The sequence below is a fragment of the Hemiscyllium ocellatum genome, chromosome 11 (genome assembly GCF_020745735.1).
Source record: "Hemiscyllium ocellatum isolate sHemOce1 chromosome 11, sHemOce1.pat.X.cur, whole genome shotgun sequence".
Classification (NCBI taxonomy): domain Eukaryota; kingdom Metazoa; phylum Chordata; class Chondrichthyes; order Orectolobiformes; family Hemiscylliidae; genus Hemiscyllium; species Hemiscyllium ocellatum.
The window spans coordinates 70,110,115-70,134,820 of record NC_083411.1 but is presented as its reverse complement, the minus strand read 5'-3'; the positions used below and the strand labels follow the sequence as shown (position 1 = coordinate 70,134,820).

General features: G+C 41.9%; 1 protein-coding gene across 3 annotated transcripts; it reads left to right on the top strand.

The window, feature by feature from the left end:
* Nucleotides 1–8,409: 8,409 nt before the first annotated feature.
* Nucleotides 8,410–17,187, top strand: LOC132820203 (TLR adapter interacting with SLC15A4 on the lysosome-like). 3 transcript variants are annotated; one of them, XM_060832184.1, is made up of 3 exons: nt 8,410–8,566; nt 14,148–14,258; nt 16,011–17,187. In XM_060832184.1, the coding sequence occupies exon 3, from the start codon at nt 16,019–16,021 to the stop codon at nt 16,907–16,909; it is 891 nt and encodes a 296-aa protein (XP_060688167.1). In that variant the 5' UTR covers nt 8,410–8,566; nt 14,148–14,258; nt 16,011–16,018; the 3' UTR covers nt 16,910–17,187. The 3 variants fall into 3 exon arrangements, with proteins under 3 accessions (XP_060688167.1, XP_060688168.1, XP_060688166.1); XM_060832185.1 differs by lacking the exon at nt 14,148–14,258 and adding an exon at nt 9,901–10,000; XM_060832183.1 differs by lacking the exon at nt 14,148–14,258.
* The last annotated feature ends 7,519 nt before the right edge of the window (nt 17,188–24,706 follow it).

The window sequence follows — 24,706 nt, the reverse complement described above, 5'->3', positions numbered from 1 at the left end:
ACTCCTAGCCAGATGTTAACCTGACTGTTTGTTACCTAGCCAGAATGTTACCATTAACCAATAACTGAACTGTAACAATGGTAATAAATACTGTGGTTGCAAGAACAGTTTAGAGGTTGGGAATTCCAAGTGATGAACAGTAACAGTGTTAGGAAGGGAGCTCCAGGATTTTGATCCTATGGCAGGAAAGGAATGGCAAAATCGTTCTAAATTAGGATGATGTATGGCATGAAGTGAAACTTGCAGATGATGGTGTTCCCATGTTTTTCCAGATGGTAGAAGTCATGGAAAATGCTTTCAAAGGAGTCTTAGTGAGCTGTCGCAATCTTTCTAGGAGCTGGTATAGACTGCTGCCAAGGTCAGTGATGGTGAAGGGAATGGATGTTAAAAGTAATAATTGTAGTACCAATCAAGCAGGCTGCTTTGTCCTGTATTGTGTCCAGATTCTTGAGTATTATGGGAGCTGCACTCATGCAGGAAAGTGGGGAATATTTCATCACACCCCTGACTTGTACATTGTAGATGCTGGACAGGCTCTGGAGAGTCAGGTTAATTGCTAAACAAGGTTCAATACTGGCTTAGCATAACTTTCACACTTTTCAATTTTATCCCCTTGAAATAAGGCCAAAGCTTTGGTTGGCTTTTTAATGGTCTTTCTAACTTGTCAGTCAGTTTTTAATGATTAGCATATGTCTACTTCAAGATTCATTTGTCCCTCTATCCTCTAAGACTTTCAACCTTCAGTACACAGCACCAGGTTATAGTCCAACAGGTTTATTTGGCATGACTAGCTTTCAGAGCGCAACTCTTTCATCAGGTAGCTGTGGTACAGGATCATAAGACACAGAACTTATAGCAAAAGATTACAGTGTCATGCGTCTTTTAGAATGGGTTGCAAGTTTTGGTTCATTAATATGTAAATCCAAGAACTTCTCTTAAGTCACATCCTTGAGATAACTTAAGGTTATATAAAGAAAAGTTACATTTCAGCTCAGACGATACATTAAAGGTGTGAGGTTAGGGTACATACTCACACAAGACTCACAACAACTCACCAGGATAAAGGACCCGATACCCAGCATGAGCAAAACCAACGTAGTATACAAAATCCTATGCAAGGACTGCACAAAACGCTACAGAGGACAAACAGGAAGACAGCTAGCGATCTGTATCCATGAACACCAACTAGCCACGAAACGACACGACCAGCTATCCTTAGTAGCCACACACGCAGATGACAAGCAACATGAGTTTGACTGGGACAACACTACCATTATAGGACAAGCCAAGCAGAGAACAGCCAGGGAATTCCTAGAGGCATGGCACTCATCCACTGATTCAATCAACAAGTACATTGACCTGGACCCAATATACAGGCCACTGCAGCGGACAGCTAGAACTGACAACTGGAAGTGGCAGATTCAAACCACTATAAATGCTGGAGAAAAGTTCACAGAAGCGCTTCACAGGAGGCTTCGAAGCACTGAGGATGTCACCTACACAGGGGCCGAAACGTCTGCAACACAAATTCCCAGCTCGGTGAACAGAGCCACAACAACGAGCACCCAAGCTACAAATCTTTGCACAAACTTTGATTACTCACAAACTCACGCAGACCCTCTCTCACTCACACACTCTCTCTCTCTCACACACACACTTAAGCTCCCCACACTCATACCCACACACACACCCTCCCACAGGCTTACACTCCATCAACACTCACACACACACTCTATCAAGCATGCACACATGCAAACATACACTTTCTCATGCACACTCACACTCACATATTCACACACTCTCTCATGTATGCATGCAACCATTCATATAAGTTTATGGGGTGAATTTGTATTTGCAGACACATTCTATTTTGCTCAGAAACTGCACAATCTGCAGGCAGTCAATCCATGTAACATTTTATAAATTCCTACTTTGGAAATCGAACCAGTCTGATTCAAGATTGAGATACAGCCAGACTGCAACCTTACACCTTTAATGCATTGTCTGAGCTGACATATCGCTTTTTTAAAAAAAACCTCATGTTATCTCAAGAATGTGACTTAAAAGAAGTTCTGGAATTTACATATTAATGAACCAAAACCTGCAACCCATTCTTAAAGATGAAAGACTTAACAGCAATCTAGGTTTGTTCAATATATCATTTCAGTTGCATGGCATTGTAATCTTGATCCTGTTCCACAGCTATCTGATAAAGGAGCAGTGCTCCTAAAGCGAGTGCTTACAAATAAACCTTTTGGACTATAACCTGGTGTTGTGTGATTTTTAACTTGTCCACTCCCATCCAATACCAGCACCTCCATACCATAACCTCCAAGTAATAAGTAACCTCGCTATTCTCTCTTCCAAAATGTATGACATTATATTTATCTGCTTTGAATATAATTTGCCAATTTCTTTTCATTCATGGGACATTGATGTTGCTGGCTGGCCAGCATTTATTGCCTGTCCGTAGTTGCCCTTGAGAAGGTGGTGATGAGCTGTCAACTTGAACTGCTGCAGTACATGTGCAATAGGTTTACTCACAATGCCCTCAGGGATGCTGAGGGTCTAAGATGGGAATTTTCAGGTTATGATGTTCCTCATTCTGTAATCTTATTAATGGCCTCCTGTTTTTCTTTAGCAGTTTTCCTCTAAATCCATTTCATCTGCAAAGTTAGAAGTTGTTTTGATTCCTAAAAGACCAATGTGTCTTTGTGAACAGCAAGTATCTCAGCACTGGTCCTCAAAAAATCACCATCTTTAACTTCCTACCATTCGGAACAACTCATCTTTACTTTCACTCTGTCTTGAAGCCACCCAGCAATCTATTCATTGGTCACATTCCTGTTTATGTGATCTAATTTCAACTTAAGTGGCTAAGAGTCAAATTTCATTTGGCAGTTCTCCTTTAAAACAACTTGGGAGTTTTTACCATGTTAAAGGCACAATTTATATGCATGTTGTTGATGTAAAGATAATTATGATCGGAGATATCTCTCACTTTCTTATATGTTGCTAATTGAGATTGTTAATTATTAGTGCACATCTAGATAAATCCATGTATACTTCTTTGTTCCACTTTATTTAACTAAACTTTGAAAGTCCAATACTTTCTGGAGCACAGTGTGAAAGCAAATACCATTTAACAATACACATTAAACAAACAAAAAAATTGAGTTTCAAGGAAGGAAGTTCTGTGAAATCAAATTAAGGAAGTACATTTGTGGCTTCCTGATGCTTAATTTGGTAAGTTCCCCTCCAATGGACCTGAGTACAAAATAATGTTAGACTCTGATGTCTTAGATTACTACTTACAAGTGAGTGTGAAGTTCTATCTTGAGCTTTTATTTCCGAAATAACTACTTATTTTTATGAATTGACCTTTAACATGAGAATGTGTTAAAATATGATCATCCATGTGTGCACATCACATGTTAAAACAGAATTCCATATTGTGTCAAATCAGGAAGTATTAGGGCAGCTGGACAAATAATTTCATAAAAGAAATAGATTTTAAGGAGGGTCTTACAAGAAGAAAATGAGGTGATCAAGATTCTGGGATATGGGGATATCTAGAAGTGTTGTGGAGAGTAGAGATATAGAGAGGAGCCAGGCCGTAGAGAGATTTGAAAACAAGGGGTCAAAATGTTATGGTTAAGCTGTTGGTTAACTTGGCCCGATGTAGATCAGTCAGCCCAGGGCTGATGGGTGAACAGATCGGGTGAGAATTAAGAGCCAGGTAGCGCAGCTTTGTATGATGTCAAGTTTACATGAATCACCAATGCGTTAGGATATAGTCAAAGCTGGGGGGACAAAGACAAGGATGAGGGTTCCAGCACTGGAGGAAGAGGCAGGAATGAATGGTGTAACAGAAGAGGGAGTAGGTGGCCTTAATGACAATGAAAAAATGTAGTTGAAAGTTCATACTGTAGTCAAGTATGAAACTGAAGTTCAGAACTCAGAGTGTTGACCAGGAAAGCAAAGACATTGGTGATGAAAGAGTGGAAGTTGTGATGGGAATTGACCAAATCTTTCCAATATTTTGCCAATAGAAATTTCTAGTGAAACGCTGCAAGGAATAAACTGTGGCAATTTAGAGGCAGTGGAGGAGATGAACAGAGGTAGTAGTGAGGTAGAGCCGGGTGTTAGTAGAATACATTTGGAAACTGACCTGTTTTTGGAACATATCACTGAACAGTAGTATGTAAGAAGGACTAAGGATAGATCCTTGGGGAAACCAAAAGAAACAGTTCAGGAAACCAGGGCTTTTGATAGCTGTAACATAAATTCTACCTTGTTGTATTTTACTCCTCTTATAGTTGCCTTTCCATTAGCCCGTTTGATTCTTTTCTCTACATTGTCATGACCTGTGCACCGTGACCTTCCAGTTTCTTCAAATTTCCACTGTTTGTAGATTATCACCATTTTCAAAACTGAAAATCTTTGACTTGCCTTTGACCCCCCAATTTGCCATGACAGTTTTGTAACTATTAATCTGATCAATCATCCTGCTCCACCATCACTGCTGTTGTCCTATTAAAACCATTAATCTCTTTTACCTCTCTTCCACACCAGCCCACTATGCCCTCATCACTGCTTCTTTAAGCTCAAGAGATAGACAATTGAATGGACATGGCCGACAACAATTTTAACCAGCAGACCTGACCGGACGACATGAAGCATAACAGTGTCCTGCTCTCATCTGTGATAACTGCTCACTTTTCTGGGATCATTCAGAAATGAAGAGGTAACCTTTATTTCTCTCTTGCAAACCTCTGCCATCTCCTTCATCTTAACCTTTGCCAAGTGTAAGGAGCTCATATGTAATTGTCAGAAGACTAAGACCAGCCATTCAGCTGCCTCTATCATATTTAGTCCATTGGCCCATTAGGCCAAATTTCCTCTAAAATGTCTCCTTACCTGCCTAGACCTGCATCTTTCTCTATTTTTCTCCTACTCTCTCACTTCATCTTGACCATAAGACTGACCAGTTGACTGTGTTTCCACTAAATCCTTGTTTGACCACATTTGGAGTATTGTGTGCAGTTTTGGTCACCACACTACCAGAAGGACATGGAAACTTTGGAGAGAGTGCAGAGAAGGGTCACGAGGGTGTTGCCTAGTCTTGAGAGCACTAGCTAAGAGGAGCGGTTAAAAAGCCTAGGATTATTTTCAGTGGGAAGACGATGGCTGAGAGGAGACCTAACAGAGGTCTACAAAATTATGATAGGCATAGATAGGGTGGAGCTGAAAATGTGTTGCTGGTTAAAGCACAGCAGGTTAGGCAGCATCCTAGGAACAGGAAATTCGATGTTTCGGGCCAGAGCCCTTCATCAGGAATATTCAGATACCTTTTGCCAGGGTTAAAGTTTCAATTACAAGGAAGCACAGGCTCAAGGTGAGAGGGAGAATGTTTAAGGGAGATGTTCAAGGGATAAATTTTACACAGAGAGCGGTAGGTGCCTGGAATGCATGACCAAAAGAGGTGGTGAAAGCAGGCACATTGGCATCACTTAAGAGGCATCTGGATGATGACATGAGTAGGGAAGGAATAGAGAGATATGGACCAAATAAGGGCAGAAGGTTTGTTTTTTAGGTTAGTTAGGGCATGATGATCAGCACGGGCTTGGAGGGTCAAAGGACCTGGTCCTGTGTTGAACTTCTCTTTTGTTCTCTTGTTCTTATTCTAAACCACCAGCAATCCAGCTATCCTTCCTATCACACCTGTTAGTCTATCAAATTAAAGCATCTCTCTCCTCAACCTTTGCCCTTTTCTCCTCTAAATCTGACCTCAGCCTCCCTCCATTTGTGAAAATAAAACAGCGCTTGGCCATTTTGTCCTTGCAAACCACCCTCACATTTCCAATCTCCCTTTCCTTTACAAAGTCCTTCAAGTCCTATGTTTCTGCTTCCCCAGTGAACCACCACCTTTCCTGGATCTTCATGTTTGACTTCCTCCCAGCAGATTCTTCACTATGCTGTAGTGCCAACAAACTCACTCATACCTTCCATAGGTTTATGGCAAAGTTTGCCTTCCTCGTCCTTCTCAATCTACTTTCAGCCTTTAACACAATTGATCTAACCATCCAACTCTTGGAAACTGAGAACAGATTTTGGACACCAATCCTTGAGAAGGATGTATCAGTGCTGGAGGGAGTACAGTGTAGAGTAACTAGTCAGATCCCTGGATTTTATGAATTAAGCTCCGAGGAAAGATTGAAACAAAACTAGTGGCTGAATCTCGCAGTTTTTGGCAAGGTTCAGTTATGTCATGTTTCATGGAGGGTTTATCTTTGCAAGGCCTAGTAGGGTTCTCTTACCAAACCTACATCATTAACTACCTACCCTGCCCCTACAGCATTCCCGGCTATTGAATTTTAGCCCCATCCCACTACTCACCTTCTGTCCAATATCTCACACTCACTCTATCACTGCTACTGCATCCACCTCTCACCAAGGATCATATTCTACTATTCTCTCTATTGTCTACAGCATCTTCCCTCACCCACTCTGGCCCACCCCAATCCCTGATATCAGTAACCTTGCACACCTTCTGTGTTCACTTTCTTGAGAGATCTGTCCACCTGCACCAACATTTCATCTCCCTTAATACCTGCTTTTGATTCTTTCCAGGAGGAAGCTCAAGAGTGCAGAAAGACTTAAGAGAGTTGGTCACCCAGAAGTTGCTGTTCACATCAAATCACTCTGACTTCCCCAAGTGTCTGACTGATAATGCGCAGTCTCTGGACTGATATGGGATACTGTCCTTGGTGCAGACTGCCAGGATCTCTTGATTAACTTCCTTGACTGAGGATGGCTGACAGCTATGACCAGCTTCCTGCCTTTGTAACTGCTTGAAACAACAAGGCAAGACAGCAGTGCAGTGACGCTGGCTCAAGAGGCAATGTATGAAAATGCAAGACCAAGAAAGACAATGCAGGGAATGCTGTGAGCATCCGCATGGCCTCAAAGTATGTGAACTCTAAGTGAACAAGCCAACAGCCTGGAGATGGAGCTTGGTCCATTCCATGAGCTGGCTGCCTATCCATGAGCATCCCTACTGCAGCATGACATTGATAGTTTGGCCCAAGGTGCAGCATTGGGTGAAGAAACATACTGTCCAATAGATTGCCATGAGAGTTCCCGGAGGTTGGCACATGTCAAATGTCAATGGTTGTGGACATATGATCAGTGCCTATGGAGAGGTAGTGTTGTGAGGTGACCAGCACAGAGGCAGCCAGCAGCAAGTTGAAGTCATCAAGTACCCACTTTGACTTCCACATTGGGAATGCTCAGCATCTATTCACGGTGGATGTAAAGATAGAAAACTTCATGGTAATGAAGTGAGATCAGGTTATTAACAAGCAATAATCTCTCTTAAGAAGCAACTCACTGCTGCCTAATGAGAATCTCACCTGGACACCTAGAACTTTGTTAAAGGATACAGTAAGCTGCTCCCAACATCAAATGGGGCTCACTGGACTTCTTATCACTTATATTGCCATGTATCTTGCCATGACCCATTTTGTCAGGTCTCTATAAGATGTCACTCTGTATTCCCTGGAATTTAGAAATTGTGGGTATTTTGATCAAAATTTTCAAGATATTAAAGTGTACAGACAGGTAGATAAAAAAAAGGTAAATGAGAAAGCTAGGATTCAGGGGCATACTCAAAGAAACAGGCAAAAAAGCTTCCAGAGTTGTAATCAGGAAATACTTCTTCATCCAAATATCAATTGATGCTCAATCGTTCGATAATTTTAAAACTGAGATCGATCATCTCTTGGCATCAAAAGATACTAAAAAATAAAGACAACTGGAACTGGATTTAAAGGTCTGTCCAGAGGAGGGTAAGACACAGGTGCAGTGAACATCCCTGGCCTGTTGTCATGCAATAGGCCTGGGAGGGTTCGGTTGGGCGAGCTGCCTTGCCCAATTGAGGAGGCTTTAAGGAGGAGAATTATTGGTCAGTTAAAGGCCTTTGACTAATTTGGTTTCACAGGATAATCTGGTTACTGTGCAAATACATTCATGTTGGAGGTAGTGAGGACTGCAGATGCTGGAAAGTCAGAGTTGATAAAATGTGAAACTGGAAAAAGCACAGCAGGTCAAGCAGTATCAGGAGAGCAGGTGAGTTGAGGTTTCTTGTCGGAACCTTTCATCAGAACCTACATACTGTTGTCACTTGTGTCGCCCATGGTTTCTAGAGCATGGGAAGCAATCCAGGATCTAAAGGGTTATTTAAAGTGCCTGTGGTGTGATATCAAACAAATGAGCGCAAGAGGAAGTTGCCAGCAGAAAGTCATGGGAACAGTTTCATTCTGAGCAATTGCAGATTTGCAACCAACCCATGAATTTTCTTTGTTGGGTGTCAACTTACAGAATGATGTTCAAGCAGTGCAGGTTGGAAGCAGTTTCTTTATGTCCTTATCAGTGAATTATTGGCTTCTATTGGGAAGAATTAATGATTAATATGTAATGTATCTATAAAGAGTGGTGACAGTGCTGAGATTGAATTTTCATCAGTCCTTCGTTGACAGGAAGTGGTAAAACTGCAGTAAATCAGGTATGTGCAATTTGTCAATTGTGTTTAAAGTTTTTTTGGGTTTGTTTTGTGCTGTTTGGGAAAAGACTGAAGGTAACTCAGTGTATAGGTAAAGTTACCATAGCCCCAAAGGGCTGTTCTCTCATTAGAGACAGGGAACTAGTGGTGATTTAACTTAAGGGTCACCATGCCACAACAAGGAGAGTTTGAGAAGGAGAGTCCATTATGGTAACCTGAACCAGTATGAGAATTGAACTCATGCTGTTAGTTTTAGAATGACAGAATCTCTATGGGGCAGATAGACACCATTTGGACCATTGAGTTTCCAACAACCCTCTGAAAGGCTAGCCAACCAGACCCACCCTGTACCCAGATTTACCATGGCTAATAGCCTGCACATTGCTGGGCACTATGGACAATTTTAGCATGCCCAATCCACATAACCTACACATCTTTGGACTGTGGGAGGACACTAGAGCACCTAACGGAAACCTATGCAGACAAGTGCAGAACATACAAACTCCACACAGGTGGTCACCCAAGCTGGAATCAAACCTGGTCACAGGGTGCTGTGAGACAACAGTGCTAACCACTGAGCCATGGTGCCACTCAATTACTCTGTATCACAAACCAACCATCTGTGTTTAAAAACTTTGGACAGCACAGTGACACAGTGGTTAGCACTGCTGTCTCAAAGCACCAAGGACCTGGATTCAATTCCACCGTTGGGTGACTGTCTGTGTGGAGTTTGCACATTCTCCCTGTTTCCTACGGGTGCTCCGGTTTCCCCCCACAGTCCAAAGATGTGAAAGTTGGGTGGATTGGCTGTGCTAATTTGCCCATAGTGTCCAGCGATTTGTAGGTTAGCTGGATTTGCCATCGGAAATGCAGCGTTACACAGATAGTGGCAAGGAGGGTGTCCTGATAGGATGCTTTTCAGAGAATTGGCGTGGACTCGATGGACTGAAAGGCCTGCTTCTACACGGTAGGGATTCTATGAAACACCTTCAAAGTGACTATTCCACTCAGAGGGCCACTCGCTTTCAGAGGGACATGACTGGTGGTGGTTTTACCTGAGTTAGGGTCACCACAGCTCAGGCAAGGAGTGAGATGGGACTTCACCGTAACTTCAGCTGGTACTAGATTTAAACTTGTGGTGTGTTATTACCAATTAACTTACATAACTGCTATCAGAAGGACTTATGAAAGTAGGTCAGTGTTTTATTCTGATTTCCACCAAATGTATTTAGTGGGCTGCCTATTTTTAAATGATGTTGAATAAATCTGTATGATGTTGCATTTAAATTATCATGTGAAGGATGATTTTCTAACGCTTACTGCTCACCTCTTTGCAGGCGGGGCAGGGTGTTTGGCTAAAATTTTTAAAAGAAAGATGAAACCTGACTCCTATCTTGAATGCATCCACTTTGGGTTGAATAGTGGTGGGCTGAAACGGTGAGTCAAGGCAATACTCATACACGTGAGGAGGGTCACTCAGTTAAATGTGAAACACTGTGCCACTTCTTGGGCAGCCATTGTGATTGAATGACTGCGAGCTGTGGTTTACAAATCTCAGATGACCTGACAACTAGGAAGTACCAAGAATGGGTGGCACGATGATACAGTGGTTAGCACTGCTGCCTCACAGGGCAAGGAGCCTGGGTTCGATTCCAGCCTCACGCGACACTCTGTGTGGAGTGTCTATATGGGTTTCCTCCCACAATCCAAAGATGTGCAGGTTAGGTGAATTGGCCATGTAATTTGCCTATAGTGTTCAGGGATGTGTAGGTTAGGTGTATTACTCAGGGGTAAATAAAGAATAATAGGGTAGGCGAATGGGTCTGGGCGGGTTTCTCATTGGAGGGTTGGAGTGGACTTGTTGGGCCAAAGGGCGTGTTTCCACACTGTAGGGCATCTATGAATTCTAACAGCTTGAGGCAGTTGGTGGGCGGGCCTTCCAGCGTGTTTGCCAGCTGGGAGAAGCAGGAATGTTTCCTCAAGACTAACCTTGATCATCCTACCTCTCCTTCCTGTTCCCTCCAGCCCCTTGATTATTTCCTTCTCCCAAATCGTGATCCCTCTGCCAAACTGCAGTCTCCCATGGCTTGTCCCAAAAAATGACCTTTCTTGACCTCTGGTGAGAGCTTGTTGACCAGTATCTCTCCAAAGACCTGTAATTCCCTGACCCCTAAAGTCCTTGATCCATGATGACCTGACGGCACGCTATCTCCCCATTAGGTATACTGTCCAACAATCTCTGACTCACCACACTGCAATCACTCTCCAGATCTTGTTAAACCTGAAAGGGTTCAGAAAAGATTTACAAGGATGTTGCCAGGGTTGGAGGATTTGAGCTATAAGGAGATGGTGAACAGGCTGGGGCTGTTTTCCCTGGACCGTCAGAGGCTGAGGGGTGACCTTATAGAGATTTACAAAATTATGAAGGGCATGGATAGGATAAATAGACAAAGTCTTTTCCCTGGGGTCGGGGAGTCCAGAACTAGAGGGCATAGGTTTAGGGTGAGAGGGGAAAGATATAAAAGAGACCTCAGGGGCAACTTTTTCACACAGAGGGTGGTGCATGTTTGGAATGAGCTATCAGAGGAAGTGTTGCAGGCTGGTACATTTACAGCATTTAAAAAGCATCTAGATGGGCATATGAATAGGAAGGGTTTGGCGGGGTATGGGCCAAGTGCTGGCAAGTGGACTTGATTAATTTAGGATATCTGGTTGGCATGGACAAGTTGGACTGAAGGGTCTATTTCCATGCTGTATAACTCAATGAGTCTGACTAACCCCAACACACTCTGCAATCATTCCCCTAACCTCAGACAAACCACCCTCTCCCACCCCCTGAAATCATGCCCAATCTCTGCCTGACCACCCCTCCCATGTCCTGCAATCTTTCCTATTCTCTCTCACTCTGATCTTTCCTACTGTGAGGCTCTGCCCACCATCCAACCTGGTCGCCTTTTGTCCCCGATTGGCTACAGCTGAGCAGATGGCTATGAGTCTCCCACATAGCCCCTGATCCCCACTTCCATTCCTGTTTGTTCCGATACACCGAGACCTGAATTTCCATTAAAATCACAACCCTATACCTCCTCTGGTGATGGGAGGTCCTATTTAATTTGCATTGTAGCCAGTATTCAGGGACGAATCAGAAACAGAAAATGCTGGAGATGGTTTGGCAGCATCTGTGGAGAGAGAAAGCAGAATTAACATTTTGACACTTCTTCAGAACCCACTTCTGTCAGGGCAGAATCATTTGCGTTTGTGAATTCTGTTCAAATTTACCGATCTCCTCTTCACGGGGTGTAGTCTGTGCTGGCATAGAGTTCCAGCATAGGCTGTGCTACGGAGTTGAAATCCTTACATATCCACAGAGTGATGGCTAATCGGCAAGCTGATTGGCAAAAGAAGTGGTTTCCACTGTTGCATTCATTCAGATCTCCCCCTCATTTGGCACCTTCTAACTGACCTTGTTTCCCAGTGTATGGGAAACACATGGGAATGAAAGAGAACCACTGGCCTCTTAAAGCTCAGTGATGCTAGACCTTGCCAGAACTGGTGCGGGAAGGAAAATGCCACCAGACAGAATTGGAATGGGTAATTTCTGGGAATTCCACTGGTAATTCACTAATGGTATCAATTATTGGTGAGACTTGGTTTGCCCAGTCGCAATCACATTAGTCATGGAGGGGGTGACTGCACTTCTGCAGGTACGATGCTATAAATGAGCCAGGGATATCGTCTGAATGAGTCAATGGGGTGACTCCACAGTGAGGCAGAGCTGGGCTTTGATCCTGCTGCTGTTTCAGAGTGAGTAGCTACTGTAGCAGCTGAAGTCTGTGGAATGCTCAAACTCTTCCTTCCATTACTCTCCTTTAAATCATGGAACTGAAATTTCTCCCTCAATGACTATTTTTTTAGAAACAAAGTGAAAAAAATGTTGGTCCATCCTTTTTGTTTGTAAAATCAGATTGAAACTCTTGTGAAAATTCTCTGCTATCATCAGCTTAAGAGTCAAACCAGAAAATCAAGGTTGAGCCTTGGTCTTTTATACCCCTTTCTAGCTCTGTCACCACATTCATTTGGTTCAAATCAGGTCCTGAATAATTAGGCTAAAGTGGCCAATAATACAATTGCATCTTGAAGTGGGGTCTTGTGACACAGTGGTAGTGATCCTATCTCTGAGCTAGCAGGGTTAGATTAGAGTCTTCCCTGCTTCAGAAGTGTGTCACGATATCTCTGAACTGGTTGAGTCAAAACTACCTGCAATGGAACTTTGGATTGGCTAAGCAAAATAAAACTAAAAGAAAATCACCTTCCATCATTCCGCACAAAGATAAGGGAGATGTTGACTGACCATTGCTGTAGATCTGTCCCACAACTCTGACAGGAAACAAGAAAATGTCCACTGGTGACAAGGCAAAGGGTCAAATGTCACCTGACCTTCCCCACGCTGCACTGAGATGTTCCATGTCTTAATTTATTCACTGAATGATTCCAACAGTACGATTTTCTGAAAGATGCAATTTGTGATAATTGTCACTTTACAAGGAAAGGGCAGGCATAGTTATGATTGGTCAGCTGATGTCCCTCTGTCTTGCATTCAGTGATTGTAATGCAGTATATGGTGAATTCCTCTCAGCTTCATTGAGACTCTGAGGAGAAAGTTTCCCTTTTTTTCAATTGCTAAATTCTCTGTTAGAGATACTGCATTTAGACTGTGTTTGGGCTTGGCAGGAGAGGAAGAGGTCATTTTTAATCAGGTCTCTTGGGTGGTAATCTGCTGGACTTCAAAGCAATAATTGTAGAACAGATTCACATAAGGGGTGGGAGAGCCTTCCCACCAGATTATTAATCTTTGACGACATTGACAATTGCCAGAGCCCCGAATGTAAACGTCGACAGGACTCTCTCAGCTACCACTCCTTTCTGTGAATAGAATAAGCAAAATGAGCCAGAGTCTACAGTAACTGCTTTCCATCCTGTGATAGGCACCTACTTTGGACTATCACATGTAGGGCTTAGTGCTGGCCTGTGCATCTTTCTGATTCCCACTGTCCCTCTCTGTCCTTGATGAGTATTATTAGCTATTTCTTCAGGGAGTGTCAGGGGAGAGACAGATGTTACAACTGATTGGTCCAAAGTGGTTAGTGAGGACAGCAGATGCTACAGGCTGTGTCATGTTGAAGCTGCAGCCTTCACCCACCTCAGGTCAGGCAGCTTCTGTCCAGTACAATGATAGTGTGCCACATCCCTCTATTTCAATGGGTGTTGGTGCTTTCCTGATTAAGGCCTTATGGTCGAACCATCAATTCTCCTGCTCCTCGGATGCTGCCTGACCTGCTATGCTTTTCCAGCACCACACTCTTGACTCTGATCGCCAGCATCTGCAGTCCTCACTTTCTCCAGCTTCTCTAGAGTTAAGTAGACTGAGGATCATGCATTTCTTCAATCCACTGTCATCTTATGACAATCACAGTGGAAAGGTAATATGCAATAGGGACAGGAAATAGGTGATTCATGCCTTAGAGTCTGCTTCAGTTAGTACAATTGTGGCTGATCTGATTGTGAGCTTAACTCTAATTTTCAGCCTGCCTCCCTTAACCCCTTGATCAGATCTCCCTGCAATCTGAGGTTCTCCATATCCACCTGGCTCCAGCTGCAAGCACCTACCATCACAGGAGCTTCTCAGTTGTGGCTGGTAAGGATTGTTTTAAATTTTACATTTTAAAATGGTTAGACAGGAGGCAGCTCCACTGTGAGGCACCCTTTAACCAAGAAAGAATCTGCCTTCTATTGACCATCCAACCGCTAGAGCTCCACCCCCTCTCAGACAACTGAGTTATCAATTTGATGAAAATCTGTGCCAGCTGATTGCTCCTCACACAGTATGGGATTCTGACCTCTAAGTGACCTTGACTTAAGAGTCTGAAAACTCACCAGGGAAATCCTGTGCAAGCTATTTTTTTCAATCTTGCTGTGCAGATATGTTTGTCTAAAATGACACGATCAAGGGAATTGATATTCTGCAGTGCTTAAAACTTTTGTTCCTTTTTTTCATAGGAGTCAATGTGTATGAAATGTTATGGCACAAGATCTAATATTACTGATTTCTCCTGATCTGACCTTTTGTCCTCCGACACACTCTAACTCCTTAATTCTCAATGCTCCTTTTGAAATGTATTTCTTTGATTCATAACTGATCCCACATAGTTGCAACTGCTACATCTTATGGTCTTTCAGGACTGTGTGTTGCAGTTGATAGTCTGGGTGGACATAAAACGGAATTGTAATTTTATTGATTTTTCAAGTTACATTTTCTACTCAGTCACTGGTACTCTACTACATCTCAGTTCAAATTTTCCATTCTCTGCTGAGACCTTCAGCAGTCACAATTGCTCCTTCGTTTTCAATCAGCTGATCTAGGTGAACGAGCTGTTAAATTATTTTCATGATTGACCTGGGGAAGTTAATTTTGGTGTCCTGACCAATATTTATCTCTCAGGCCAATATGAGATTATCTGGTCATTGCTAATGCTGTTTGCTACATGCGTTACATTACGTACCCACATTGCAACAGTGCTACATGTCAGAAAGTACTTTATCATCTGTAAAGCACTTTGGGACATGTCACACTTGACACAGTCTAAATACAAGTCTTTTGCTTCTTTCTTTTATGCAAAATTGGAGCAAATTGGAGATTGTTGTTGGGGCCTGACCTAGTTCACCTCTGTCTCAAGTGGCCAACTTTGTCACTTTGCCTTTCTGACCAGTAATCTACCTGTCCACACTTTAAGCCAACAGAAAATGTTGCTCCTACTCTCCGGGATCCCAGAAACTATGGTGATTAATCAGGTAGGATACTGGAGAGTGACAACCACAGCAATAAACACCCTTCAATTATAAAATGAGCTCTTCAGGCTGCAGTGCTTTGACATATTAAGAGAAGAGGGGCATTAGCTGCCTCAAATCGATGGCTATGCCCAGCAATGGCTAGCCTTCACATCTGATCTTGACCAGCCTGTGCTTTCCAACAATGAGCACACCATCGTGGAGTTTGATCTTGTCATCTCTCCACACACAGAAATGGCCATTATTTACGATCTGGTGTATAGTCCTGAAGGCAAAATTAGGCGGAAGCACTGTCATTTGTTTAATCAATGCAAAATCAGTTAAGGTTTGGTAGAATTCTGGTTGATGCATGCACGTGGGTTTCACATTGAAGTTTTGTTAGCTGAATGTGGGGAGAAAAGAAGACTCCCTGGAAATGTATTTTCTGGTCATGCTTTCTGATATTTGGTATTTGGACTCCCTTAAATCCTCTAAGTGAACTTAATTACCCTCCAATGGCACCCAAGACAAACGGAAGTTCTTCCAGAAATAAGTGTAATAGATTTTTGATATCACTTAGGGATTGGCAATTTGGCTAACAAATGGCTTTTTGTCTTAACAGCGTTTGTCATGTTAGCCGAAGGGTTCCTCACTAGGATTAGTTACAGCCATCAAAGGGAATGTGTCCACCAGGATAATAATGTAAACCCCAAAAGAGTCTTGAAGACCAAGAGTGACTCTTGGGAAATGCTCTTCAGTTCATCAGAGTTTTCAGAAAGCATTGAATGTGAACAATATAATGCAGAGGAAAGCTTGGACAGCAAGAAGGGGCAACCCCTTCCATGCCAAAAGGAAGAGAAAACAACAGCTAAACCAGCGAGCGTACCCATATTTGAGAGAAAGATCTCTGATGTTTTAGATATACCAAAGCCCAGTGGGTGCAGCGAAAACAATTTGGATTTGTATCGATCGTGGTCCCCCATTTGCCAGAGTTACACAGATTTACAGATTGCAGGAGATAATGTAACACCCCACAGTCCAAGCAGCACGGGCTGCCTTGTGGATCATGGCTATGAAAGTTGCAACCGGCCCATCCTTCAGCTTGAGAACCAGTCCGGGTGGCCCTCTGTACCTGGGTCTGGGTATGAAGTCTGGTCACAATCAGGAACAGAAGCAAACTTGAACAGTGACAGAAGCATCGCCCTTCTAAAAGAACCACTGTCCAATTCTGTGCTCAACAGATACATGGAGCAAAAGGTGACAGAATTGTACAAGCAATACCTGGAGGACAGCATGACTAAGTGTACATCTCCAACAGTTATAATGGGCTCTCACTTCCTGATGACCAACATTGATCAAATTAGTCTGCAGATTTCGCATGACAATAATATGGAGCCCACAAAAGCTAAGGATATTGTTCTAAACTGTCTTTTTAGTGTTGCATGTGCGACCCACTCATCTGATATCTGTACCCCTAACTTGCAGATTTCGAGCCAACAAACTGAAAAGCCAGGCCTATGATTTTAAAGATACGCAATCCAGATGACTTTTTTAGAGCGATTTGTGAAATTCATCCAGTATCTATAATTAACATGGATGGAATATTGTCGAAACTAAACAGTGACATTCAACAATCCTATTCGGTAATGCCACAGGGTACTAACCCATTGAACAAAAACATGCCTTCTGTCTCTAAGTTGAATCCACAATAAGCTGCTCAACCTGACAATTAATGAAGACTTTATTTTCTTACTGTAGATGTTTATTTTGATATATTGCATTAAATTGAATTTTTCAATGTGAACCATCTCCTGCTGAAATAAATTCAGCATATTCGATAACAGCTTAAAATAAAGTGTTTGGTATGTACTTTGTGGTTCGGGCTTTCTTCTTTGGTTCCAGTTTCAAAACCTCAGAGTAGAATCATTTGAAAACTGTGAGCTCTGCATGTGTAAATACTTAATGACCGTAGAATGTTACTCCATACTGATCAATACATGCAGTGATATCAGAGGTTACAGTTGCCACAACCGTCCTGAAAGTTGCCAATTACCTTATTAATAGCTGTGGGTTGGAATAGAGCACTCAGTTCGGTAGGTTATATTGCATCTTTCTTGTATTGGATGAGCTTCCACATTATGGAATTTCAGAATGCTAACAGTACAGAAGGAGGTCACTCAAGCCATCCTGTTAATGCTGGTTTCCTCCATGTAAAAATCACAGAGATCCACCCACCTGCTTTATCCCAAAGCTCTGCACACTCGTGACTTTTAGATGATAATCATATTCCCTTTTGAATGAAATTGCCTCCACCACACTCAAAAGCACTTTCCAGGTCCATGTGAAAAAGTCTATTCACGTGTCTCCATTGCTTTTTTGTTGCCAATTATCTTTGACCTGTGCCCACTTGTTCTCGATTCTGTGATAAGTGGAAACAGGTTCTGCCTTTTTAAAATCTGTCTAGACCACTTATGGCTTTAAACACCCGTATCAAAATTCCTTTCAATGTTCTCGGAAAATTGTCCCAACTTCTCTAATCTACTTCACTGAAGCACCTCATCTCTGAAACTATTCTTATGGATCTCTTCTGAAATTTGTCTACTGCCTTTTCATCCTTTTTGAACTGGGGTGCTCAAAACTGGTCACAGTACCCCAGTGAGCCCAAACCAATGTTTTATTCACCCTAATGTGATCTCCTTGCTTTTGTACTTGATGCTCATCTTAATAAAGCCCAAGATACTGTATGCTTCATTAACATTCCACTCATCTTGTCCTGGTAACTTTAATGACTTATAGACTGAAGTCCCTCTGACACTGCGGCCTCTTTCGAGTTGTATCCTGTAGACCCAATAGGTCCAGATCAGGGATGGCCCTAAAGGGGTGTTCAAAACTTCGGAATATTAGGGGAGATAAATTGGTAGATGTGGGCTCCAGCATCCAATAGACTACTAATTGAATTTTGCTTATTTGGGCTACTGAACTAGCAGGTCCAATATACTTTGGATGTTAGAGACACTTATCTTCATAATGTTGGTAAACTGCTGGAATAGATATCTCCAATGGGTCATGACACTCTGAGTACAGTGCTCATGTTTCACCACCTTCAAACTATGGAATAATGGCCTCTCCAGACCACTCCAATGGAAGTTCTACTTCCTACATGGTTCAATTGACTAGTTTTTGTTCTGTTGCTAAATAGTGACTGTGATTCAGTTGTACTTTCGATTTGCCTGATCAGTCCTGTGGAATAACCAAAAAGCTTTCATAATAATTTTGCCACATGTATGCTTTTTTCCAAATTGCGTACTAAAATACAAGCAAGGTAAGGTTGCCAATATTGGTTTTCTGTGTTCCTGTCATAAAACTATGTGACATTTAGTCAAATGACCTTGAGTCATGTATGCCAGCCTTCAGCTACATGTTTGTAAGTATTACAGAGTCAATGCCTCATAATTTTAACCACAATCTGCCTGAGTAGATTACACACACAATTTGAAAATTTCAAAGCTCAGGAGCGATTCCATATGAAAAAAAACACTTCTGCATCCAGAACCAGAAATATCAACATTGCAATTCAAACTGAGACAGGCAGGTTGTCAATTAATCGAGCCGTAAGGATATTAGAGCAAAAGTAGGTCATTTGGCTTATCATTCAGTAAGAATGTGACTGGTCTTCCTTTTTAACAGCAACATCCTACACTATATCTTGAATTCCCTTAGCACCAAATGATTTCCATCTATGATATACTCAACTGTTGAGCTTTTAGCCCTCTGGGTGTTTACATTCCCAGATCCGCTTTCCAAGTTTCTTCAGATTGTTATACAAGTTCTCTAATCTAATTCTGTTTTCAAAGATATCACATACCTTAGAACTATCATCAAATTTAGTTACCAATAGCCCTTTCCCTTCTCTGGATGTAACAAATGAACCGACAAATGACCGTATAGCTTTCAGTGCTCTGTTTGTATGTAGTTCCTTATACTTAAAGCAGAATTAACAGTCTTGCCCATTTTTTTAACAGTTCAATAGTCATCAAACAAATTGCAAAGTCTAAAAGGAGTGTTCACGTCCAGAATTGTCAGAGTGCTGTTGGTAAGATTGAAGAAACCTAAGTATAATCATGTCAGAGTTAGATTTTGATCTATGAGGGAATACAGGATAATGATGGGAGAGAGACAAGCAGGAAAGTGGAGTTCAAGCCACAGGTGGATTGGTAAAGACCCTGTTAATGCTGGAAATGACTCAAACGGCCTAGTTCTACTCGCATCTCTAATGACTTTATGATCAAGATGAAGCACCAAAATTTGAAATGAACATTTCCATTGATTATCATTTATAAATAAGTGACACGTTAACATTTCCCTTTTCCACAAGTGGTGAATTACCCATCTAATTTAAATAGGATGGTGCTGTCAGTGGCTTGGAGTATGTTGGATGATTTGCGCCTCACATTAACCTATAGCAGGCTCAGTCTCCGTGGCAAAAGGAGAAAGCTCAGAAAAACTCTAAAAATCACACAACACCAGGCTATAGTCCAACAGGTTTAATTGGAAGCACACTAGCTTTCAGAATGACGCTCCTTCATCAGGTGATTGTAGAGGGCTCGATCGTAACACAGAATTTATAGCAAAAATTTGCAGTGTGATGTAACTGAAATTATACATTGAAAAATTGATTGTCTGTTAAGCCTTTCATCTGTTAGAATACAGTGATATTTTTACTTCTTAACTTTGTACACCCCAGCCCAACACCGGCATCTCCAATTCAGAAAAACTCTGTTAGCTTTAACAATCACTGAAACAACAGATTGACCGTTTTAAATTCTTGCCGATTTGCTCAGCTGAGCCACTTTAAAATAATCTCCACCATTTGTCTGAATAAATTTAAATGTTTTTCCACATGTTTTGAAACTTTTGAACATGCGATATTTTTCCCAGTATGTGATGACAATACCCGATGGGCTATTTTTAAGCAAAGGGTTCAACGGGCAACTTATTCTGAGGGATTGCTGAATCATAAGAGCATAAGAAACAGGAGCAGGAGTAAATCCTTTAGCCCCTTAAGCATGTCTCATTACTCAACAAGATCATGACTGATCTGCCCAGCTCGCAACTCCTTTTTTGTGCCAACTCAGCATAGCTACCATCTCCCCAATATTTCAAAATATATCTACCTTCTCTTAAACACTATCATTGATCTAGCCTCCGCAATACTTTGGGGTAGGGATTTTCAGGCACCATCCTCTGGGAGAAACAATTCCTTCAAATCTAGGTTTCAAAATTAGTGCCCTCTTATTATATAACTACAGAATCTCCACCAAGCAAATAGAAGCCTTTCAGCCCATCAAGTCTGCACTAACCATCTGAAAGCCATCCCACCCAACCCCCATATTTACCATGGCCAATCCACCTAACCTGCACATCTTTGAACTATGGGAGGAAATCAGAGCACCTGGTAGATATGCATACAGATACTTGGAGAATGTACAAATTTCACACAGTCCAATTACCCAAGGCTAGATTTAAACACAGGTCCGTGGTGGTGATAGGGAGCAATGCTAACCATTGTACCACCCAAGCTTTGTCACAGAGAATGTGGGCATGTCCCTAGTTTGAGATTCTGTCACGAACAGAAACATCTTCTCAACATCCATCCTGTCAAGCTCTTTCAGAATGTTGTACGCTACGATAAGATCACCCTCATTTTTTAAAACTCTAATGAATAAAGGCCTCAACTGTTTAGCGGTTCTTGTTTAGTCTTGATTAGTTGGAACACAGGGTGGCTCAGTGGTTAGCACTGCCGCCTTACAGCATTAGGGACCCAGACCTATTTCTTTACCCTATCAATCTACATTTACCCCTGACTAATGCACCCAACCTACACATCCCTGAACACTCTGGATAATTTAGCATAGCCAATTCACCTGTTTGGACTGTGAGAAGAAACTGGAGCACTCGGAGGAAACCCATGCAGACACGAGGGGAATTCTAATGCTTTAAGTGACCACCTGGAATGCCTGAAATATAGGGTCTAACAGGTTTCTCAGTGGCTCAAGTTGAAATGCATATTAGGTACAGACCATCTCACTGCTAAATACATTTGTAGCTTAAGATGTTAATTTTATGCTGAAACAATGGTCATAATACAACAGCTGTGGTACAAGTCTGGAAAGAGTCTTTAACATGGGCAAAACAATTTCAATTTTAAAGAACCATCTTAAATATTACACAACTCCACGTTTTCACCTAAAAATTCCAAAATCTGCTGATAACCCATGCCTGTTAAGAACTGAGGGAGGCCCAAAATTTTGTCTGAAAGCTAAACTCGTTAATTCCCGAGGGAATCAGTGTTATCATTCAGATGATGATCCCTTTATCTGCTCAGTGTGTTCAAAGACGTGCGGGCCCTTTTATCATCAGCTCTGCTTCAGTTTCAGAGCTCTCCTCTTAAAATAATATCTGCTTCATCAAGGCTGACAGCTTTGCTGCAGTTCTACAGGCATTGGGTTGTTTGCTTGGGCCGTAGAAGTATCCCAGTCACTAAGATTCAGGGTAGGATCAGTGTCCTGAAGTGCTGGTGACGCGACTCCTGCTTGAGAATCTAAAATTAGTCATGGCATCTCAACATCACTTTATGTGCAGAACTATTGAACATCATTCAGAGGAGCTGTGAGGTAGATTTTAAATATAAACTGCTCTTTCAATACAGTCAACAAGAAACATGATCAGTTAAACTGGAGTGAACGTTCAGGTCAAAAACATTTATGCAACAGCATTTTGGGCAGCTGAACCTCTCAAACATTGCAAGTAATTTTTAAAATGTGAATACTACAGATCCTCAGACTTCAGTGCAAAATGATTTAATGTGTAAAGATGTAATAAGTTGTCCCTGCTTATCGAGAGTTTGTTTTGGAAGGTAACATAAGTTTGAAAGTCCTTGAAACATTTGAGTACAATTCAGGTGCAGGCTGTTTGCGGTAATGTGTGATGCTTTGATGTGGTTTTCAATGATGCCATTCCAATTACTTTAAGATTGGAGTTCTCCTTTAGTTCATTGAATGCCATCATCAGTGAATGAAGGAGTTTCTGAACATTATGTTCTTGTGTGACCCTCACTGCGTTAACTGTGCTCTCGAACGCAGTCAGGAACATAGGCTCTTATCAGCTCCCCACCTCATAATCACAGCAGGAAGATAAAGAGGGAATCATTACGCAGTTGCAGAACCAAATGGAATTATGTGAATATAGCTACTTCTCACTGGGTTTACCCTGCATGGACAAGTGATAAATATCAGGCACCACAGTCAATTTATTCATGGGGAGGTGATGGGCTAGTGGTATTATTGTTGAACTGTTGACCCAGGCTATATTCTGGGGATCTGGATTTGAGTCCCACAATGGCAGATGGTGGAATTTGAATTCAGCAAATATCTGGAGTTGAGAGTCTATCGCTGACTTTGAATCAATTCTTGGAAAAACCCACCTGGTTCATTAACGTCCTTTAGGGAAGGAAACTGCCATCCTTACTTGGTCTGGCCTACATGTGACTCCACACCCACAGCAATGTGATTGACTCTTAACTGCTTTCTGTGCAGTTAGGAATGGGCAATAAATGTTGCTTGGCTGGCAATTTACACATCCTGTGAATGAAAAAAATAAATGCACTTATTGCCTTTAAAACAGGAAGTAGTCACACAATCTTGGATCAAAACTGTTGTGCTATGTGCCTGAGACATGTGCAGAGCTGAGACCAATTTTTCCATCTCTTACACCCTCAACAAACACTACATTGGACAGAAATGCAGGAAACTAGCCACCAGGATACACGAGCACCAACTAGCCTAGTATCCTTACACACAGCCACTTTGACTAGAACAACGTACCCATCATAGAGTAAGTGAAATACAGACATGCATAAGAATTCCTAGAGGCCTGGCATTCTAACCAGAACCCTACCAATAAACACATCGATTTGGACCCCATTTACCAACCTCTGGGAAAAAGAACCAGAAATGATATCACCCACCTTAAGAAACCAAGACACATACATAGAAAATGGAACAGAATACCAGTGCTTCACCAGAGGCTCACGATGATGTTACCTTGTTTGGTGACGGTACGTCTGAGAACAAACCTACCAGCTCAGTGAGCAAACTTACATCTAGAACCTCAACGAAAGCTTCAAATCTTCTCAACAATTACAAACTGAATTCACATTTTAAAACTCATGTGTAAATTAAATAGATATGGATACAGAGACATTTCTTTGAATTCAGACCCTCAATTTTTACAGCTAATTGTCTTCGTGATGTAAATAGCTCTGGTAATAGCCTCTAAATTTGGGGTTGTTGTTCTGCAACATAGGAGATAGCTGACCACCATCAGAGTTGCTCATCAGAAAAGGAAATATATCATTATGATCACAATCCTTGAAATATTCTGGTCACCTTGATTTTAAGTGTTTATTGTTCCATTAGGACTGGATTGTAATAGTAAAGAAGTGTTGTTACAATTATATAAGGCATTGATGAGACCAAACTTGGAGTATTGTGTCCACTTTTGGTCTCCTTACCTGAGGAAGAATGTGCTGGCACTTGAAGCAGTTCAGAGGAGGTTCACCAGGTTGATTCCAGGGATGAAAGGGCAGTCATATGAGGTGAAGTTGAATAATTTGGGCTTGTACTCACTGGAACTCAGAAGAATAAGAGAGGGATCAGATTAAGGTACATAAAATGCAAATGGGATTGATAAGGCGGATATTGAACAAATGATCCCTCTTGTGGGGCAGTCTCGGACAAGAGGTAATAGACATCGAGTGAGAGGAAGTAAGTTCAAAGCTCAGATGAAGAGAAATTGCTTCTCTCAGGGAGTTGTGAACCTGCAGAACTCAGGGCCGCAGAGTGCAGTAGAGGCAGAATCAGTCAACAGATTCAAGAACGAAATGGATGTGTTTCTGATGAAAAGTAGGATGGAGGTCTACAGGGAGCAAGCAGGGAAGTGGAGTTGTGCCCAGGAAAAGATTAGCCATGATCATGTTAAATGGTGGAGCGGGCTTGAAGGGCTGAATTGCCTGCTCCCGCTCCTAATTCCTATGTTCCTATGTAGATTAACATTGATATTGAACCATGACTTGATCTGCTTTGGTTCTGATGGAGATGATATGATGACACTTCCTCTATTTCACAAATCATTTAGTTTTTAGGATCTGGCTTACTTTCTGCAATACACTGCCTGGCTTTACATTCAGCTCCTCTTGCATAACAAGATTGTTGGTCATGTGAGTAATCACCATAATCATATATCCTTTGACGTTGTAAG